Source organism: Rhyacophila brunnea, unplaced genomic scaffold, assembly GCF_057557595.1.
Source record: "Rhyacophila brunnea isolate RB1 unplaced genomic scaffold, BYU_Rbru_1.0 scaffold_3, whole genome shotgun sequence".
Classification (NCBI taxonomy): Eukaryota; Metazoa; Arthropoda; class Insecta; order Trichoptera; family Rhyacophilidae; genus Rhyacophila; species Rhyacophila brunnea.
In genome coordinates this window covers 55,008,414-55,029,859 of record NW_028232965.1, presented here as the reverse complement: position 1 = coordinate 55,029,859, position 21,446 = coordinate 55,008,414, and the positions used below count along the sequence as shown (strand labels likewise).

Genomic DNA, 21,446 nt, shown 5'->3' with positions numbered 1-21,446 from the left:
TTTTTTTAGGGTTTTCCGGTAAAAAAATCAACGGTGAAGAAGTAATTCCGACCTCTTTTATAGTTCACTCAGTCATTTTCACCTGCAATTTTATTGCGATTCGGTCTAGAATCAAAGTCAAGGCTTTTTACGTGTTTCCACGAAAAATTATCGGTTCTTCCGAGAAACGCAAGATGTCTATGTCAACACTGCTTTCAAATCTTATATTATGTATTCCTGGTAAGAATTTCTCGAGAAATGAGAATATCGAAATTTATGAAAATAAATCTCGAGAAACGACATCAACTTTTTTCAATATTTCTCGGGACGAGAAATCTCGATCACCTGGTCTAGTTAGTTTCGATGTATTCCATTTGATTAATAAGGCAGGAGTCAATAATTTATGGCTGATACCAAAGAAATATCTATTGAACCTTGTGTCTTGTGTTTAACACAATACCGATGCTCGGTTATAATTATATACAACTTATACAAGGATTTCAATTTTAATGTATTTTTAATTTCTAGGAATATCAGCATTTTTTAAAACGAATAAGAAATACATAAACTATTAATTATACAATATTCTCCACCACATAAAAAATGCATGTTTTTCAAAGTGTGCTTGATCCAACACAAGAGCCCTATGGGTTGGGGGAATGTCTAACAACCATTCCCTGTAAAAAGATATTTTAATAATATAACCTCCACCCCGTGGAGGCCTCCATATTATGCTTCGCATAGGAACGAATATGGTGATTTACTCTTTTTACAACGTTTTTATTAGGTCGTATTCTTATTTGTCCGGTGGTTGTTTATCCAGTACAAATCTTGCAATCGATTTTTAACTAAATTCCCGACTAGCTAGACATTTGAAACTTTTAGAATATATCAGAACACGATGCCAATGCATTTTTTTAATACTTTTAAGTAGAATTGAATTAATTTTCAGTTGATTCTGTTTTGTATGAAAAGCTATTTCGGAAGAAATCCGTAATCCAATCCACTTTATTGGTTGCTAGAGGTCTGGGGTCCTAGCAACTAAATTATTAATATATACGTGCGTTACTACGGAAATCAAAATGACATTTCAGTATTATTTCTATCAAGTACACATTTTTTTGATCGTTTAAGCTAGCAAGTCAAGTTTATATGATTCAACAGAAAATTTAAAAACGTTGTATATAAAAAGTTCTTTTTATCTTGTAATTATTTACTAATTAATTGAAATTGAAACACCCACGATGGCCGCGCGGCTTAAGCGTTGGACTATAGCGTCGTAGGTCCCAGGTTCGAATTCTGGATCTGGCATGTACACATATTGTTTTTCAATTTGTGTTTGAGTCAGAGTACGGACCTAATAAGTTGAGTAAGTGGCTGACATCCATTTCTCGTAAAAAAACAAAATCTGTCAATACAAACCTCCACTCTGGAGGCCCATACGATCTTATTAGGATCGGACATGGTTAAAAAAAATTGAAACTGTTTAATCAACACTCATATTACCTATCCTAACAGTTTCATTTAAATTATCGTACATTTATCTTTGAATAGTTACTATAAATTTTTTTATAAATATGTACGTATTGAATAAAAACCATTATTGCAAATTATCAGTAAAATAGATATATTTAATTGCATGTTTCATAATTCCGTCACTAGATATCACTAGTAGCACTACACTTCATATCAGGAAGAAGCCCATAGTACAAGATCCATAATTTTTGTAGAGCCATTAAGGATTCTTATTTTATAACATCCCAAGGTGCCAATGACGATTGAAAATTTAGTAAATGTTATTTTTTAAAACTCCCTACCATTTTTCTTTCCAGATCTGCATCATACTTCAGGGTTGGTCATGCGAAAGGAAGAGGTCGCTAAGGAAGATGCACTGAGTCTTTCATTATTGAGGAAGGCTGGCGCTATTCCTATCGGACTCACCAATGTGTCGGAGTTGTGCATGTGGTAGGATATTTTTTTTATTTAAGTACCTATATTAATAATTTATTATATAATATTTTTATGATGGGTGGTCGATAACTATTCACTTGGTGCATTTTTAAGGGGGGCAAGAAGAAGGCACAAACTAAAAAAAAAGTAAATGTATTATTTTTGTCAGTTATTTCAGCAATAATAATGTAATCAGCAACACCTTTTTTCGCTGCTAAAATCTATATATTACAGATTTGACTATTTTTCTGATGATGTTATGGTTCTTAAACATGTTATATTATTGTTGTCTTGATGATGAAGTGGCATAATCAACACGAATTTAAAAAGTGGTTTTATTAGACAAAACTACATTAAAAATACCAAATATGTAGTGAAGCAATCTAAGTCATATTTTTATATAGACACTTAATATTATATTAAAGAGCAAAATTAATAAGCAGAGCTTATGGGCCTCCACAGAGCGAAGGTTGTATTGGCAGAAATGGATGTTAGAACCACTTGCTCAACTCATTAGGTCCAAACACATATTGAAAAACAATATGTGAATTTTTGCGGGATTCAAACCCAACCCATGAAATTACAAGCCTGGTGCGCAACCACTCGGTCATCGTGGTCTTCTTCAAGAATTATTGATATTTATTTGCCTAAATTATTATTTATAGAATTTATTGTGTAAAATACTGTAAAATAGTAATGAGATATCACATTTGAAGGATAAGCGGAAAGATCATTTTCACATTAATTCAGTTTTGAGATAAAGTGAAAAAACTTAATAACCTCCTTGTTGTTATATATTATTATTCATTAAAAGTTATCTTACATGTCAATTTAATATTAATTACAATCACAATTCACTCTAGCTAAAAATATAGTTTCGGAAAGCAAAAAAAATATAGAAATACTTATATTCTTTGTCGTTTGTGATAATGATTTTTCTTTTGAATTTCAATGTTTTCTTTCTGAGGTCAGTGTTTGGATAATGATTATTTTTCTTAGTTATTTAATTATTTAATAGCTTACAAGATTCTCCACGAGATGGCATCATTAACTCATTTTGCGATCTTTGTGGACAATGATCTTTTTTTGCGCCTATCCTTTTTAAACGCCTGAAATCTACAATATTGTGGAATACATTAGTTCACCACCAAGGTGATGTTGTATCGATAAGTTAATCAAATAGGCGCAGTGTATAAAATGAAACAAGAATGTGCATCACTATTAGTACTGTCATCATTATTAAAAAAAAAAATTGATTAAGAATTGACAATCAAACAAATAGTTGCCTCGAATATGATTAGATATATTTTGTATATATGATTTTATATGAATCAATAATATGTTCTTTATTGTTTTAGGTGGGAAAGTCATAATAGGGTGCATGGCAGGACAAGCAATCCTTATAATACAAGCCGTGTAGTAGGTGGTTCATCCGGGGGTGAAGGATGTATGCAAGCCTCCGCAGGAAGTGCATTTGGCGTCGGTAATTATTTTTAACAATTATCACTATTATTTTACCAATTGAAAGCAATATAGTAGTATGTTTATAGTTGTTGTCTATCTCTCCTTGGATTGTATTTACCTACATAATATTTATTCAATCAAATGGTGTCACTAAGTCAATTCCTTCTTCCAAAGTCTGTAATCAATAACATTTTTAATCTAATTTTGACATTGTTCATTGCAATATGTTAAACACTTAAGGGGGGACGTGCTCAGCGTGGGTCAAAATGGAGCTTTTTTTCTATTTTCAAAGCATGATCCTGGACATTCATTAAACATTGTAGATAATCTATTTATATAATTTGAAGCCTTATTATCCTTTATATTTATTTTAAACATTTGATGACTGCATGAAGTATTTTTATTACATACAATAGTATTCTTTTAAACCTCTCGCTCTAATGTTTTAGAATAAGTCATATTTCAGTACATGCATGTGCAGTGGTGTTAAGATTTTTTACATTTATTAATTTTTAAACGCATTTATAAAACATTAGTATAATTTATGTCGACATAATTATGGTGAAATATTTGCGATAAAAAATTCTATTGATAATCTCTGTGATCCCAAATTTGACAAGAATTAGACATTTTATTATTCAAAAAATGGGCAAGATTAACACATTTGAAGATAATTCTAAAGATACTGATTATAAGCTATGTCTTTGACCATTCAAGTGTGATAAGCATCCTATGAATAATGATTGCTTTATAATAATTATTGACCTAAGAATAAAGTAGTGTTTTTTTGAAATTCGCCATTTCTTTTGGCATTCCTCAGTAGTTAAGCTATAACATACGGCCGTAGCCATAAATTGACAAACTATAATTGAAGTAGGGAGTAAAATGATGTTAACGTGCGTGTTTGAACATGTACCTAACCGAAATTTTTTTTTTTTTTAAACGTTATTTTTTAAATTCGCCATTTCTTTTGGCATTCCTCAGTAGTTAAGCTATAACATACGGCTGTAGCCATAAATTGACAAACTATAATTGAAGTAGGGAGTAAAATGATGTTAACGTGCGTGTTTGAACATGTACCTAACCGAAAAAAAAAATTTTAAACGGTACATGTTCAAACACGCGCGTTAACATCATTTTACTCCCTACTTCAATTATAGTTTGTCAATTTATGGCTATGGCCGTTTGTTGTAGCTTAACCACTGGGGAATGTCAAAAGAAATGGCGTATTTCAAAAAAACAATACCTTATTCTTTGGTCAATAATTATTATAAAGCAATCATTATTCGTAGGATGTTTATCACACTTGAATGGTCAAAGACATAGCTTATAATAAGTATCTTTAGAATTATCTTCAAATGTGTTAATCTTGCCTATTTTTTGAATAATAAAATGCCTAATTCTTGTCAAATTTGGGATCACTGAGATTATCAATATAATTTTTTATCGTAAATGTTTCACTATAATAATGTCGACATAAATTATACTGATGGTTTTATAAATACGTTTAAAAATTAATAAATGTAAAAAATCTTAACACCACTGCACATTTATGTACTGAAATATGACTATATTCTAAAACATTAGAGCGAGAGGTTTAAAAGAATACTATTTTATGTAATAAAAATACTTTATGCAGTCATCAAATGTTTAAAATAAATATAAAGGATAATATGGCTTCAAAATTATATAAATAGATTATCTACAACGTTTAAGGAATGTCCAGGATCATGCTTTGAAAATAGAACAAAAGCTGCATTTTGACCTACGCTGAGCATGTGCCCCCTTAAGGCAAAATCAGTATTTTGTAATATATTTTGTAGAATTTAATAATAAATTTTAGTTTACTAAAAAGGAAAAAAAACCCAAACCCATAGAAAATATATTTTTTTAAAGATATGGAGTATTGCAATTTTTCAATTTTATTTTATTTAAAATATTTCATATATGCATGTAGGTATCATAATGTATGTGTGTAAAAACTTCATTTTCCACTTCATGGTTGACATATCGTCAGTATACTGGCAGAAAACTTAAGTCAAAATTTAGCTGTTTTGACCTAATAATGCAACTTGATAGATTTTAACACGCTCTATCGTCTGGAAAAACAAGCTCATTCATATTCCATTTATTGTTTTCGTAATATAAAGATGTCAATACGAATTAAGTTAATTATGTTCGCATTTCTTACTGGAAAATAACTATAAGTACACTTAAAGTTTTATGACTGTAGAGATTTAATATTTCTATAGCTGCACAAAAACGTCAACGTGACTTATATCTTTTTGGCTGTACACATTTATGCCACTGCTCGGCTATTTGTATCAACTTAAGTAAATTGCATACGTCACCCGCGCATTCTACTCATCGATTGACAGTTGATTTTATATGCATCAGGCAGTTTTGAGCGCAAATAAGATTTTATTTTGGGAAATATTGACAGCAATGCACCAAAGATACGGAGGCTTCGAATTGCTGAAGGTAGAGCGCGTGTCATTCGTAATTATGTATTTCTAAGAAGAAATAAAGATTTGTTGGCCATGTGTCATAGTACCTAACATTATACCTCCAGAACTACATCCGTGGTGTGAAAATTTGCCTACTTCAACTTCATTGGATAGGACGTCATTACCTGAGCCATCGGAATTTGATTCTGATGTGGAAGAGGAATAATTCTTATGTAATTTATCTCAATTTGTGTAAAATTAAATGTGGCCAACATAATTAACTATTACTTATATGTTTTTTTTATAAAATAGATCATAGGTAGGTAGGTACTTAACTCTGGTTTCAATATTTTTGGAAACAAAATACTATGTAATTCGCATTTTTATTTTTATCCTCTCCTCTAAATACACGTTATTGACATAATTAATTAGGTATTGATTGTATGAAAAAAATTATAAAGACTATTTTAATTTGAAATTAAAATACCAATGATACACAAAAAAGTCATCAAAGTAGATATTTTTTCATAATAATGTCAAACAGAAGTACCTCTATTTCTGTGTAAATTTCTAATTTATATAAAATTGCAAGTAAAAAAATCTATTTCTATAATAATTAGGGGCCGTATGTATGAGATTCCCAAATTCTTTATAAGCTATTTAACCGATTTTCCATCGAATAGCTAATAACACTCTTTGTGACGTAAGCGATCTGACGTCACGCGCCATTAAAAATGGCTGCCTCAGCTAGCTGTCACTTTCAAATGTCATTTTAATTTTGCATTCATTGCAAAAAACATTTGGTTGAGGCCCTTATTCGTTTTGTAGATTCTGTAAAACATTTGCGAACTTTAAAAACAGTTCCTAGTCGTGCTGTTTACAAAATACGTATAATTTTGATCCCTAGTCTATAATCTAGATAGTAGGTAACTGATAAAATGCCTCGCTTATTTCGCCTATTTCGCTTGCAATATTTCTCATGGAGACATAAGATGGACTTACGTAAGATTACGATAAAATATCTCCGCTAAACCACCGCAAAAATATGTATCTACTGCTGTATCTGGCATTAAAATATACAATTGTAAGCATTCTGTGTTCTTCAAAATATTACGGTACCACCTACCTACCTAGTTAATTATTGTAAGATAACTGTAATAAACAAGGCACAACTCTCAAATACACTGGAAACATCAATAGTATCATACGGTGATTGGTATAAATGATAATATTATACAGAGATCATTACATATTATTGTCTTAAATCATTTGCATTTTCTGTCATTTACTCTTATTCTCTTTTGAGATCTCAATAATTGAAGTGAAGTTAGTCATAATAATATTCAGTATTGCCACCAAATGGAAAAGTTTACTGGCAATACAACCTTTCGTACAGTAGAATAATTATAAAATACATGTGATAAAATAGCTGATAAATTATTTAAATTTCATAATAATTATTCATGTATAATTATCAAATTTATATGGTACCGTTCGCACACTTTCAGACACATTTACAATTTCAAAATTTTGAATTATTTATCGGGGAATGAAATTTTATAATACGAACACCATGACACATGATATGTCACATTCGTGACGTCACTTAACAGCTAATTACGTTTTTACTCATGCATACAAACGTGCAGTATATAGCCTATAAGGTTTTTGGGAATCTCATGCATACGACAGTAGGAGTCCTGTATATTACTAGCCAACTACCTATAACATTTAGCCTATTGCCACTCCATTAACTCCAAAAGTGTACTGGTAGAAAACGATAAGTCACCATTTTATTTACAAATTCAAAAAATCAACAATAATTATTACAAAAAATACTTGCTTATACTTGAATTGAATTCTTACATGATTAATGCATTTCATAGAGTGGTTGGTTTAATAAATAATGATTTAGGTGAAAAAATAGAGAGCTCCAAACTTCTTGATTTTAGAAAAAGTCGATTTTCTCAAAACAAGGATTTTTGACTTATAGCTTTCTGCCAGTATACCGACGATATAAAATATTCTTTTTTTCATTCCCATACTTTTCCACAACCTTTCAGTTGAAAGGTCAAAATGTAAACAGTAGGGTTTCAGATAGTCAACAATTTTCAAAATTGTTCATTTTTATACAAAACCTAATCTAGTTTTCAATTTGAATATTTATGTAGTTGTAAAATTATAATTATTTTATATATTTAGTGTCTTCAATTAATACCTTCAAATTTTTTCATACATTCCAGTTGTAGAACTTCTAAGCCTTGTGTAATGTAAATTAAATTTATTTTAGGTTCTGATATTGGTGGTTCTATAAGAATGCCAGCATTCTTCAATGGAGTTTTTGGCCACAAACCATCCAAATTCATTGTCTCTATCCATGGCCAATTTCCTGTTCCAGCGTCCGACTTCCAAGCATCATTCTTAGGTGGGTAATTCGACAGTTTTTTTTGTTCATAAACAATCATTCAATTTGCAAAATGGACTGTCAAAAGGGCAACGATTACGTTTGATCGTAGAATAAGAAATTCAATATCTTAACTGTTAAAAGTATGAAACGCCAAAGCTAATGTGGGATATATTCCAGTCATCATGCATGTTAATATTGAGTAAATTTTTATAACAAAATTTTCTTCATAAAATAAATAATATATAATTGATACAAAAATATTTTACATTACAAAGTACCCAGTACAATTAGTCAAAACATTAAATGAGTGCTTTCATTTTTACAGGCATTGGTCCAATGACGAGGAAAGCTACAGATCTTTTGCCGCTCCTTGAAATTATGGCTGGCGATAATGCTTCAAAACTGAAGTTGAATGAAGAAGTGGATATAAAAAATATTAAAGTTTTCTACCAAAGAAACAATCTGAAATCACCTCTAGTCTGCAAAGTCGAACCTGCCATCCGAAGCGCTCTTATGAAAGCCGTACAACATATGAACACTGTCTGCGATGCACAAGGGAAAGAAATGACAATTCAAAAATTGGCAAAATCAAGCCCGATATGGTTGGCCAATATGAAGATTAAAGACTCGATTTCTTTCGCCGAACGAATCACCGGCAGGGACGGCTGTCTACACATCGTAATTGAATTAGTCAAAGGTATTTTCGGCCAGTCCAATAATACACTTATTGGATTAGTGACAGCTCTATTTGAAAAAGGGGGCGTACAACCAGGCACGAAAAAACACGAACATTTTCTTGAATTGCGGCAAGAATTGGAAGAAGAGTTTACCGAATTCCTGGGAACAGATGGAGTATTTTTATATCCTACTCATCCGACGGCAGCTCCTTATCACAATGAGCCTTTAATCAGGGCGGTAAACTTTAGTTACACTGCCATAATTAACGTACTAGGACTGCCGGCGACGCACATACCCATGGGTCTCGACGATGACGGCCTACCTATCGGCATACAAGTCGTATCAAACTTTAATAACGATAGATATTGCTTAGCCGTTGCACGGGAATTGGAAAAAACCTTCGGAGGTTGGGTGGAGCCTCCTACCGCCAAAAAGCAAACATAATAAATATATAGTCGTATTTAAAATGCCGCAGATATTATGTCTATAAGATGGTTTAAATCTATGAAAATCTCCAATCTATATTACATGAATGTCTTAAATCTTATTAATCACATTTTAAATAATTAGGTATTTTTCTTTTGCTTTAATTAAGTTACAATTTTACAAAATTTGTTCATTTATAAATTACGCATTCCTTATTAGTTCAATGCAACTTCATTAGTACTTTTATTTTATACATTCAAATATTGAGAAAACGAGGTATATGCAAAATATGATTCCACTTTGAAAAATTTTTAAATAATAATTGAATAATGTGTAAAAACAGAACATAAATTCAAAGATTTGTGAAGAGACATTATATCATTAATCTGTATTTTTTAATTAGTTGGGAATATAATTGACAATGAAGATTTCTATGCCACCATAAAGTAAAATCAATACAGAGGTACAGTAAATAATCAATTACCTATGTGCATTTATAACTGCATCTTACAATGTTCTACTGTGATGACTTTTTACCTTTTATTATTATGTAATGATTATATCAGTAGGTATCTAATAGTTTTTTTTTTTCAAATTACAAATATAACTAGATCTGTAAGGTTGTTGTGAAGGTATTGCAAGTACATAATTGAAAAAATCCGATATTACTGGTAAACTATAACTATTTATTTACATATTATGTTAGATAGATATTTTTCTAATGAATGCTTGGGTAAGTATAAAAATTATATTTTTGGATCATTTTATACAGATAAAATCAAGAAAGAGACAACATTGATTTTTCTCAATGTTTATTTCGCTTGAATAAATTATATTATGATTTCTCTATGTATAACTACAAAATCAGATGAAGACTAAACGCATGGTGTGGTAAAATCTAACAATTTATTATATTAACTAATTGTAGAAAAATAGTATATTATTACCATTTTAACACATGAAACACTTTATTAGAACAAAAATATATTTCTTATGAAAACAGTCTTATTATTGAATTTTTTACATGGCCGAAGAGTGCATCGAATACGCGTACAATAGCAAAGTACTGGTTTTAAGAGCTGATTTTTTTATAAAAATATTTGGTACCCTTTCATGTATTATACTGAATATGTCATAGATTTCTTATAGGTACTATGAGTATAATATTATCAAAAGAAGTTAGGTTTATGATATTTTTTCACCTATAAGAAATCTTCTTGGATGTTTACTGTTTAATATTAATGGCTACTTATTTGCCTCTACTCAATATTGCATAATATTAAATACTTAAGAAACTGAGAATATATTTTTTATTTTATAATAAAATAATATGTAGAAAGTACCTCCTCAGATTGCACTGCAGAATGGACGATAATTAATATATTATGGTATTTATGGGTAGGTTGCTTTTTTGACTTGAGTACCCCTAAGGCAGGAATAAGAAATAGTGTATACCCTCAACATAACCTATGCATATATCAGTGGCGAAGGGTGGAGGTAGGCTGTTAAGGTCCGCCATAAATAGTCCACCCTGGACTTTGTCAGTCATCCGTATTTGTTTTAATTGAAATAAGACAGCAATTTACAGATGGTGTTGGTTAGTTTTTAAAATTAAATTAAACCCTGCGAAAGCCAAGTTATAACAAATAACATAAAAAAAAATACTCGACTATCTATAAAATATCTAAAATTATGCAATTAAATCATATATAACTGGATATTTTATAGATAGAATAATATTTTCTATCTATTATAGTTTGGTTTAGGTTCTTAATGAATTTAAAAAATTAACCAACAATATGTGTAATATGTATTCCTAATATAACAAAAACAAATAATTATGAATGAAAAAGTGTGCACAATTTTGTCATATCACCCAAAATATACCAAAACTATTATGGTATGGTTAGGCAGGGTTTGATTGATTTTTAAAAACTAACTAACACCATCTGTAAATTGTAGTCTTAGTTCAATAAAAACAAATACGTATGACTAACAAAGTTTAATGTGCACTATTTATGGCAGATCTTAACAATCTACCTCCACCCTTCGCTACTGGCATATATAGACATAAATATTTGCGATGTAATTGAGCAGAAATCTACAATGAAAAGTATTGTTAAGAGAGGAAACAGTCGTATAATAAAAAAGAAACTATTATCACATATTATTTATTTTACAAATAGCTTACAAACATATTTATTTCTCTCATTACAATTTATTTGATGTTAACAAAAGGACTGCATTTGTTTGATAGTATCAGATATCTGCTTTGATGGACTCTCAAACTGCAATAGGAAGGTTTGGTTTCATGTTTAATTTATTTTAAGACTCAACGTCACAGAAAATCACACCTCATAGTTACAGAACCAAAAGGCAGGAGTGCATAGGTCGCTGTGCTTTATTATACAAGGTAATTAATAATTCACAGGTCATCAAAAGCGGACCATAGTCTATAATCAATGAAGGTGTCCGTCGAAAAGACAGATTTAAATCAGGGCTTTGAACCAGAACTGAACCTAAAACAGGTACATGTTCAAACACGCGCGTTAACATGATCTTACTCCCCACTTCAGTTGTCATAAATATACTGTTGTTTTTCATTTCAAATATCTGTGTCAAATTCAAGGTGCAAAGAAATCATTCACGAACGATCGTGTGATGCATCTCGACATAATTCTCATAATTTATAATATATTATTATAAGCGGCGCGGCATAACCATTGGTTTCGGAGCGTGGCGCCGAGCTATCATACAAGTATCATAGAATGTTCTAAGTTATGGTAGAAAATAAATTTTAAATATAAATAAAAACATTTAAAAATTAATCAATCTGAGCTAGACCGGAAAAATCATTATTTTTATCTTAACAAAAACCGGAACCGACCCGACACATCGCACCGTGAGTGTAAAACCAAGGCATCTGCAAATTTTTAAATTTCGAGATTAAATGCAAAACAACTGCAAAAGTCGTGAACTTAATAATGTAAAAGTGAAGTAACTGAAAGAACATGCAATATAATGTAGATATAAACCAAATATTATGGTTTTTTTTTTAGAAACTATTTCTCCTAACAAAACGAAGCCTTCAAACCCTAATATATCCGAAATATGTCTTTTGCAGATGCCTTGGTTTTACACTCACAGTGCGAATGTATATTTTTTACTTAAACCGAAACAAAAACCGAAAAAAATAATAATAATAAAAAAATAACGGTTCAAAGCCCTGATTTAAATTCTTATAGTATATCATAAAAACATAACAAAGTAAAAATATCAGCAATGTTAGGTATTTTAGTTTAATATGTTAAGTTATTTTTAGTTTAATATGTTTTGATTATAAATCGATTTGAGTCCAGTCGGTGACATTTCACAGCTCTCAATAAATCGGCAAATAATATTAAATGCAATAAATACACTAATTTATCTATATTCCAATATAGAGATATCTTTGCAATAATAAATCTATTTTTGAGCACAATGTATGATTTAAATCCATTAGGCCTGCCATCAACACAACCATCAGATATTGCGATTTGACCCTGCGTACGCGGATGTTAACCTATGCACACACCTCACGTGCAGAAAGTAGGGGAGACAGTCGGAGTATTGTGTCACCTCTGAGGAGACGAAAAGTACACTATTTTCTTTTGAAAACGATACCTTATCAAGATACATAAAATACAAAGAGATAATTGTGTCGTTGAGCCAATACGGCCCAGTGAGTAAATCAACATTGGAATCGTGCAATAGGTTGTCGCAAAAGTTAAGGATAATTTTATTCCCTACCTTGCTGGTCCAAAAAAGGGTTAGCTCTTTACACACTTTTATACTTATTGTAATAAAATATTGCGATTTGACCCTGCGTAACAGAGATGGGAAAACTGGTCGATTTTGAAGACTAGTATACTTACTACCAGTATAAAAAAATACTTAGTATAGAAACTTGTTACAAAATACTTACTCGTATTTGGAATACTATATAGAATGTTTGGCGTGCATATGCGACAAAAGTTTCATACTCAACTGAAACTAAAACTTAACTCCATATTAGTATTTTAAATATCGGCTTCAATAGAATCGCTAAAAATACACTGAGCTGGGCTTTTCGAAATGTCACATTTATTATAAAATTTTAAACACATTTAAAATTTATGAGTTGTTTTTCTGTTAGCTTACAATATTCTTGTTAACAAAAATGAATAAGTGATTTATTTTAAACATGTTTTGAGCAGTCATATAACAAGCCTAAGCCTGTGCGTCATCTCACCACTGTGCTGCGACACAAAATTTTTGACCTATTATTTATACATTCGAACGCAATAGACTAATAAATTAAAATATACCTATATTCAAGTGCTATCTCGTTCACGCACATTTAATGCCAATAGTGTTGAAAGTCTACCGACTGGCGAGTGCATAGAACAGCGACTCGCGATGATATCATAAGTTTATTGGGCCACACATACTAAGTATGGGTAGTTTCATCCGAAACTTGAGTACACAAACTGGTGACAGTATTTCTAACTCACCTCTACTGCGTAAGCGGGTGTAAACCTGCACACACCACATGCAGAAAGTAGGGGAGACAGTCGGAGTATGAAGTGTGTGCAGATATAAGTGGGGGTCAATTTGCAATGTGTGCTGGCCTTGTTGGCAGTGTGCCTTATTGAGGGACACCTTCAAATATTAAATCATAGTAAATCAGTCATGTAGTATCGTGACATTTTTATTATAAGTTAAGAGGTAAGAAAAAACATGTTGGGTATTCAATTAAAATGTTAAAATTATTATCATATCTCAAGAAATATGAATTCAAAGGGTGATAAAAATATTATTTAATATTATTCAATGAATAATATGCAAGATTCAATACATAATTATTGTAAATGACAATTTGTGGAGTTGGGAAACTAAAAATGTAATATTAATGACAAATGAAGAATGGAAGGAGTTTTATATTACCAAGACCCAAATTACGAGTTAGTGTTTAGAATTAATACAGTATACATGTGAAAAGAATTATAACCGATAATTGTATATGGATGTATGGCACATCGTTTTTCTGATAACGAAATCAACAGAGAGATGGCGGTTAGTATACAGGATTATTTTTCTCGCTACCAATTTTTCGGAGATTCTGATCCAGAGGAGAGGTCACAAATGATGTTGAGGATATCGTGCCGTTTTTTTTCAATATTTTGTATATCTGCGAGACCGCAATTGTCTATATGGCCGTTCTTCAACACATACTGGACAACTAGTTCAACGTTACACAACACATGTATGCCACAATCATAATTATTTATTTGGGAAAGAGATTTCACTTTGGTCACGGTACATTCACCTAAAACAGACATGAAATATAAGAAAAAATATTGGTGCAATTAATACTGGCGTTATAATACTACTCATTAGGCTATTCAATATTAAATACCTAATGCTATGCCAGTAGCGAAGGGTGGAGGAAGGCTGTTAAGATCCGCCATAAATAGTGCACATTACAGTTTGTTAGTCATACGTATTTGTTTTTATTGAACCAAGACTACAATTTAAAGATAATATTGGTTAGTTTATAAAAATCAATTAAAACCTGCCTAAACCAAACCATAATAGATTTGGTAAATTTTGGGCGATACGACAAAATTGTGCACACTTTCTCATTCATACTTATTTGTTTTCGTTGGATTAAGAATACATAATTATATTATCACACATATTGTTAGTTAATTTTTTTAAATTCATTAAGCCCTGTCTAAACCAAACTAAAATAGATAAAAAATATTATTCTATCTATAAAATATTCAAAGTTATGTATGATTTCATTGCATAATTTTAGATATTTTATAGATAGATGAGTATTTTTGACTACTATCTATGGTTTTCGCAGGATTTAATTGAATATTAAAAACTAACCAACACCATTTATACATTGTAGTCTTATTTCAATGAAAACAAATACGATGACTGACAAAGTTTAATGTGCACTATTTATAGCACATCCTAACCTTATCACTGCCAGCTAATTTTTACTAGGTGGACACTATTTTCGGAATAAAAAAAATCCTTTAAAAAATATGAAATAGGAACGGAATGATAAATATTTGTGAAAACTTACCAACACAACATGTTTATCGAGTTTATCGTGAATATTTTCACACTAAAATGATAAATATTTTTTAGAAAATATACACAGAATGTTTATTCAGAAGTTATGATGTTTACAAGAACCCGCGAGTTAATTCGTCCGTGGCACGGATCAGGTTTTAACATCCTACCTTTACCCTTCGCTACTGTGCTACGCTATCTATTTTTGCCTTCTTATCACTTTAATATTGTTTACTGTCAGTTCTCGTTGGAAAGACATTTTTTTAAATACAAAAAAACAGGTTTTCCAAATAATTATGTATATGTAATTATATAGAGTGAAAACCGACGGAGTGGTTGTCGTCGAGTCGTCAACAGCTGTTGACTCAGCATACTATCCTATGTAAACCATTAGCTATCTCCACACTTGCGCACTTTCATCGTCAACTTTCAATTTCGCTGTTTACATTAGGTATTTTGTGGCATGCCTTAGCCTTAGATTGAATGTGTTAAATGCATTCCTTTAACTGTCTTCATCTGGGTATCAATTAATTTTTAATTATTCACGGTATTGATGTGAAACAGTAGTCATCTTTTTCGATTACTTAGTATTTCTGAACAAACTAAAGATACCAACACACAGAACATTTTTGTTTTGAATTCATAATTACAGTATCTTTAGCATATTTGGTGAACTGACGGGATGTTGAACAGAAACATGCTGAAAACAGTGAACTCCAATTGATTTTAGGTAAGCGTATCAGTATGAACATAGATATTATGAACAAAACATACGACTGTGGCTCGGCTTGGTGGTCAACTAGACACGTGGTTTCATGTAACAGGCGGCGGGCTTTGTCGAATCGACACTTTTACACGAGTTTACTGGCAAATGTGGGTGGTCAGACGTGAAATGAACATTGTACCGACGTTAGTAGTGGTAAGACAAGACTTATCTTGTGCTAATAAAAAGTCTTTTTCTGGAAAAACGCTGTTTTTCATAAGTGTTTTCTTTGGCTTGTAAAAACTTGCTTGAAACATTCTCATGAAATTTAAAAAGAAGCATGGTCAGCATTTATTGGGGCTATAATGCATGGAAAAAACCTTTTCTATACGATAAATGATTAGACGAATCCACAAACATCTATATTTTTATTATGTTTCCGTCATCATATCACCAACAACACATGTTCATCAAGATCCATTTTAAATACCAGCCATTCGCTGGCTCTCACAAGTGGAACTAGATGTCATCGAATCAATGTTCGCCTCAGCTCATTGTCTAGTTGAACGCTGTGGACAGTTACTTATTTGCCAACTCGACAAAAACCACTCTGTCTGTTCTTGCCCAAATACAACATTTTGTGATTTATTTCAATTAATAAGTATTTTCCTATATTAGGGTTTTTGATATTAAGAATTAGAACATTTTTTTTTGAAATAAAGGTCTTTTTGATTTATAATCGTAGCACATGAGATATAATAGGTAAGTAGATCATTAGAGATAATTACAGTAATGTAAATACAGTCGAACTTGGTTATTACGAGGAAGATGGGACCGACTGAATTTGCTCGTTATAAGCATTAGGTACTCATTATATCGATATATAACATTTTTCGCGCCACATTCTATTTAAGCATAGAACATAAAAAATCTGAAAACCATTGTAAAAATCCCCGACACAAGCATGGCATTCATAAACTACAAAAGAAGTTGTTTATTGTAATGAATGAAGTGCTGAGCCGTCGGCGCTGGTAGGTACCTACTGACTTGATAAAGCTTGGATTTTTTACATGCAATTTCAACCATATGCGTGGATACTTTTTCAATGTTGTCGGAAAAAACACCAATTAGGTACTTAGACACTTTGTCATAAACGTAATCCGATCCCGGCGGCATCGGTCTAGTTAACTGCCCGGTCGGATTTTATTGCTTAGGGTCGAAAATGTTGTTTTTAAACGATTGACACATTAACAGTTTTGCTCTGTATACCCGACAAGTAACTTGTTAGAAAAGTGAATAAATGTATGGAGAAAATCATTAACTAAAATGTCAACGAATGTTTCCTCATTACATCCAAGATCTCGCTATTTCCGTGATCGTAATAACCAAGTTCGACTGTATTATGAATATTCTGTTTCAATTAAAATACTTTCAGTACTGTTATTAAATATCATTGTAGTATTCCTTGGCCACTTCTACTTTGCTCTCTATAATTAATAGCAGTGGCGAAAGGTTGAGGTAGGCTGTGGAGATCTGACGAAAATAGTGTACAATAAACTTTGTCAGTTACACTAATTCTCTGTCTTATTTGTTTTCATTGAACTAAGAATACAAACTGCAGATGATGTAGGTTACTTTTTAAAGTAAAATAAATTATGCCAGATATAATTTTAGATATTTTATAGATAGAAGAATATTTTTAATGTTTTATCTATTATGGTTTATTTAGGCAGGATTTAACTGAATTTTAAAAACTAACCAATACCATCTGCAATTTGTTTTCTTAGTTCAATTAAAACAAATGAGTATGACTGACAAAGTTTAGTGTGGACTATTTTTGCCGGAACTCGACAGCCTAACTCCCCGGCCTTCGCCACTGCTCTATAGTCATAATAATTTATGAATTTGGGTTAAGTATCACTTGGTATTCACCACATTTAAATAGTAATTAATAAAATAAAATAGTTATTTCTATTACACGCATTTTGCTCATATGGTGAGTTTTTCAAGTACTTGGGTACCAAGTGATACTCCATTTTTGCAAATTACTACTAAGTACATGCTGAATCTCTTGAAAAGATTAAGTGTAAAAACAAATAATGGTTTTTCTGATGCAAAGAGAGAAGAATTGAGACTATTGTGTTCAAATAATAAGGAGAGTCTGACCGCGGAGAATTTGTTTGAATGGAAAAGACTTCAGAAGAAGTCACCCGACGACATGACGTAATTGTGACGTATGCTCAATACGCGCATCGAGGCAAGCCACCCAATGCACACTGCTCACCATAGATATTATTATGCTGAAACACCTATTTGTGTATGGGGACAATGAATAACGCCAGTATTAGAGTAGCGTTAATTTCTCGAAGACTATTGACTCACTCCGGTAGTACGTCACAATGATGTCATATGAAGTCATGTCGCCGGGCGACTTCAACTCACAAGTTACAACATAAGGGCCCTTGTGAATGAATTTTTAATATTATTATGATAAGTATAAAAGTGTGTAAAGAGCTAACCCTTTTTTGGTCCAGCAAGGTAGGGAGTCAAATGTTGGGCTAACGTGCACGCAGAGTCAATGTTTCCATTACTTACAGAATCAAAGTGGAAAAATCCTTTTTCCGGTTTTGAGTACACGAGCAGACTCCAATGAGTACCGCCTGCCTCGTCAGGAGATTCATTGTCATTTAAAGCGAAAAATACAAACTCCTTCGACTGCCCTTCGAGCGGATCCAAAAACACACCGACCTCTGAGGATTCAGTGAGCTTCAAGCATTGCGTCACCTCTGAGGAGACGAAAAGTATATTATTTTCGTTTGAAAACAATACCTTATGAAGATACGTAAAATAAAAAGACATAATTGTGTCATTGAGCCAATATGGCCCAGTGAGTAAATCAACATCGGAATCGTGCAATAAACTGTCGTGAAAGTTAAGGATAATTTTATTTTTGGGTGTCATTCTTTATTTATCTTCTGTGATAAAATTATCGATAGACGTCTGTCACTTCGATCCTTCTTGACATCCAACAGTTGAACGTCAAATATCTACGATAAAAAAAAATAAACATAAACCACACAACAGTTAAACAACGAAAACATGAATATTACATTATTTTTAGCATACCTACACTATAATAATTACAAAAACTACATTGCTTACCGATATTAACAGAAGGACACGAGCATAACACTGCGCAATTTGAATCACAGAGTTATTAAAATGTACTTATACAGAAAAATAGTAAACATACCGTCGAGGAAATTTGATAACAAACCGATTTGGAAATTACAAAAATGAAAATTAACTGACAGCCAACAAAATTAGACCAGAGACTAGAGAAAATATGTCAAATTAAGGAATGTGAAAATTTCAAGGTTAACGTAATTTTGTGAATTATTGTCTATGGACAACTAACTGCTTTTCCGTTTACTTCGCGAAAAACTATTACCTACATAATATTATGGACGTATCTAGAAAAGTTTATTTTTAGCTTTAGTTGTGTATTTTACCAGTTCTATCGTCCTATTGTTACCACGTTTTTATTAGCTCGCATTCTTGTTTGTCCAGTACAAATTTTTTCTTGTTAGTCCAAGATTTGTATTGGACGATTGAAGATTTTTAACTAACTTCCCGACTAGATAGACCTTTAAAACTTTTAGAATATATCAGAACACGACGACAATGCATTCTTTTAATTCTTTTAGACATCTTTATGCAGAATATAATTCATTTTCAGTTAATTCTGTTTTGTATGGAAAGTTATTTACGAAAAAAATCGTGAAAAGTAAAATACTATTATTGGTTGCTAAGAGGTCCTAGCAACTAAATTATTATTATTCGAGTTTGACTTTGAAGTCCTTGAGATAGGGTTTGCTCTTTCTTCTTCGCGTGAGGTTATATTCTACTAATTTATTTTCCTTTTTCTTGTCGTTGGTCATTCCTCCCTTTTTATTTACTGATCATACCCGCGCGTCTATTTTTTATGTAGGGAGTTTGGGACCCCTTTGTCTTCATTATGGATTTGGCTTTCTTTTTGATTACATGTTGCGTTTGACAGTTCATTCTAACTATCAAAAAAAATATCTTGGATGAACGTTAAGTGATAGTTAAGTGAACGTTAAGTGATCAGTGATTATGGCGCAACATCTGAATGACCGTGAGGAGGATATTCTAAAGGCAACGGACACCAAACGGCGAAGTAGAACTGCTACAGGAAGAAAAGTTCAACGTACGAGCATCGATTAAGATGCTGATGTTTGAGGTATCCTCGTTACGTACCACATTTCAGCAGGGGGACCGGCAAGGAGTGGCACAACGCCCAAAAAACAATTCTTGGCGGCCCCTACGGTCGTAGAGTTGGGTCTAAATGACAAGTTCGTCGATGCGACCACTCGTCGTCAGTTAACCATCTGACGGAGAGGACCATCGCGGCCCTCCAGAATGCGATGTTTTCCCAACAGGACAGCTTCTGGAAGGGTATGCAATGGTTAGTGGATTGGGCAACCAATCCTCAAAACATCATAACAGCGATGGGCCTGTACTAAAAAATCGAAGAGTGTTTTGGGGACAACGCATAATAAAATTTGCGAGAACATGACTCAGATCCTTACCGGAAGGATACCTTCACTCGGGAGGCACTATCAAGGATTCCTCCGAGCTCAGAGTCCCGGAAGGCCCTCGAACTCACCGGCCGGGGTACTCCCAAGGGGCGACGTCCTGTGGGAAGGGAGTTCTCCTTCGGAGGTACGGGCTCCACCAGGGATCCGTACTCTAAGCGGAGGTGACCGCATTTGGACGACCAACAACATTGGGGGCCGCCTAAGAGACTTTCGGGGAGTCTGGATGGCGTAGTGTACCACCCCCAACATTGGTAAAAATAATAGCCATAGCCCGCATACCTTTTGTGCGGACACCACCATTGGCAAGTCCTTCTTTACATTTACGGAAAGAATTTCAAACGCAACAATCAGCAGAGGTCACTCTCGAGATCGAGGACTTAAAGAACTCAGGGGTTTTAGAAGAAGCGGGTCCAACCCCCAGTTTTCTCTCAACCCTGTTTCTGATCAAGAAACAAGACGGGACCCTATACAAGCGTTTGAATGCGTTCATACAGCCAAAGCCATTCAAACTAATTCACCATTACAAGGTTCCAGCCGTCTTACAAACAGAAGACTGGCTAGTAATCATACTAATTAGATCTAAGCCAGGCGTACCTCCAGGTACCCATGACTTCTCAACATCGTCGATTCGTTCGACTAACCTACCAAGGGGAGCTCCTACA

The 21,446-nt window shown here is 32.6% G+C and overlaps 2 protein-coding genes across 2 annotated transcripts in view; one reads left to right on the top strand and one right to left on the bottom strand.

Annotated features, from left to right (window-relative positions):
* The window catches only part of LOC147068574 (fatty-acid amide hydrolase 2-A), a 42,507-nt gene extending 31,847 nt beyond the window's left edge, over positions 1 to 10,660 (top strand). Inside the window, exons 3-6 of the mRNA XM_085952540.1 lie at positions 1,812 to 1,944; positions 3,288 to 3,412; positions 8,131 to 8,265; positions 8,573 to 10,660. Coding sequence (XP_085808666.1) covers positions 1,812 to 1,944; positions 3,288 to 3,412; positions 8,131 to 8,265; positions 8,573 to 9,369 — 1,190 coding nt within the window. The 3' untranslated portion in view covers positions 9,370 to 10,660. The remainder of the gene's footprint in view (positions 1 to 1,811; positions 1,945 to 3,287; positions 3,413 to 8,130; positions 8,266 to 8,572) is intronic.
* Positions 1 to 19,499, bottom strand: part of LOC147068573 (cytochrome b5 reductase 4) — a 253,708-nt gene extending 234,209 nt beyond the window's left edge. The window contains exon 1 of the mRNA XM_085952536.1: positions 19,325 to 19,499. The gene's annotated coding sequence lies outside the window, so the exon portion shown is untranslated. The remainder of the gene's footprint in view (positions 1 to 19,324) is intronic.
* Between the last annotated feature and the right edge of the window lie 1,947 nt (positions 19,500 to 21,446).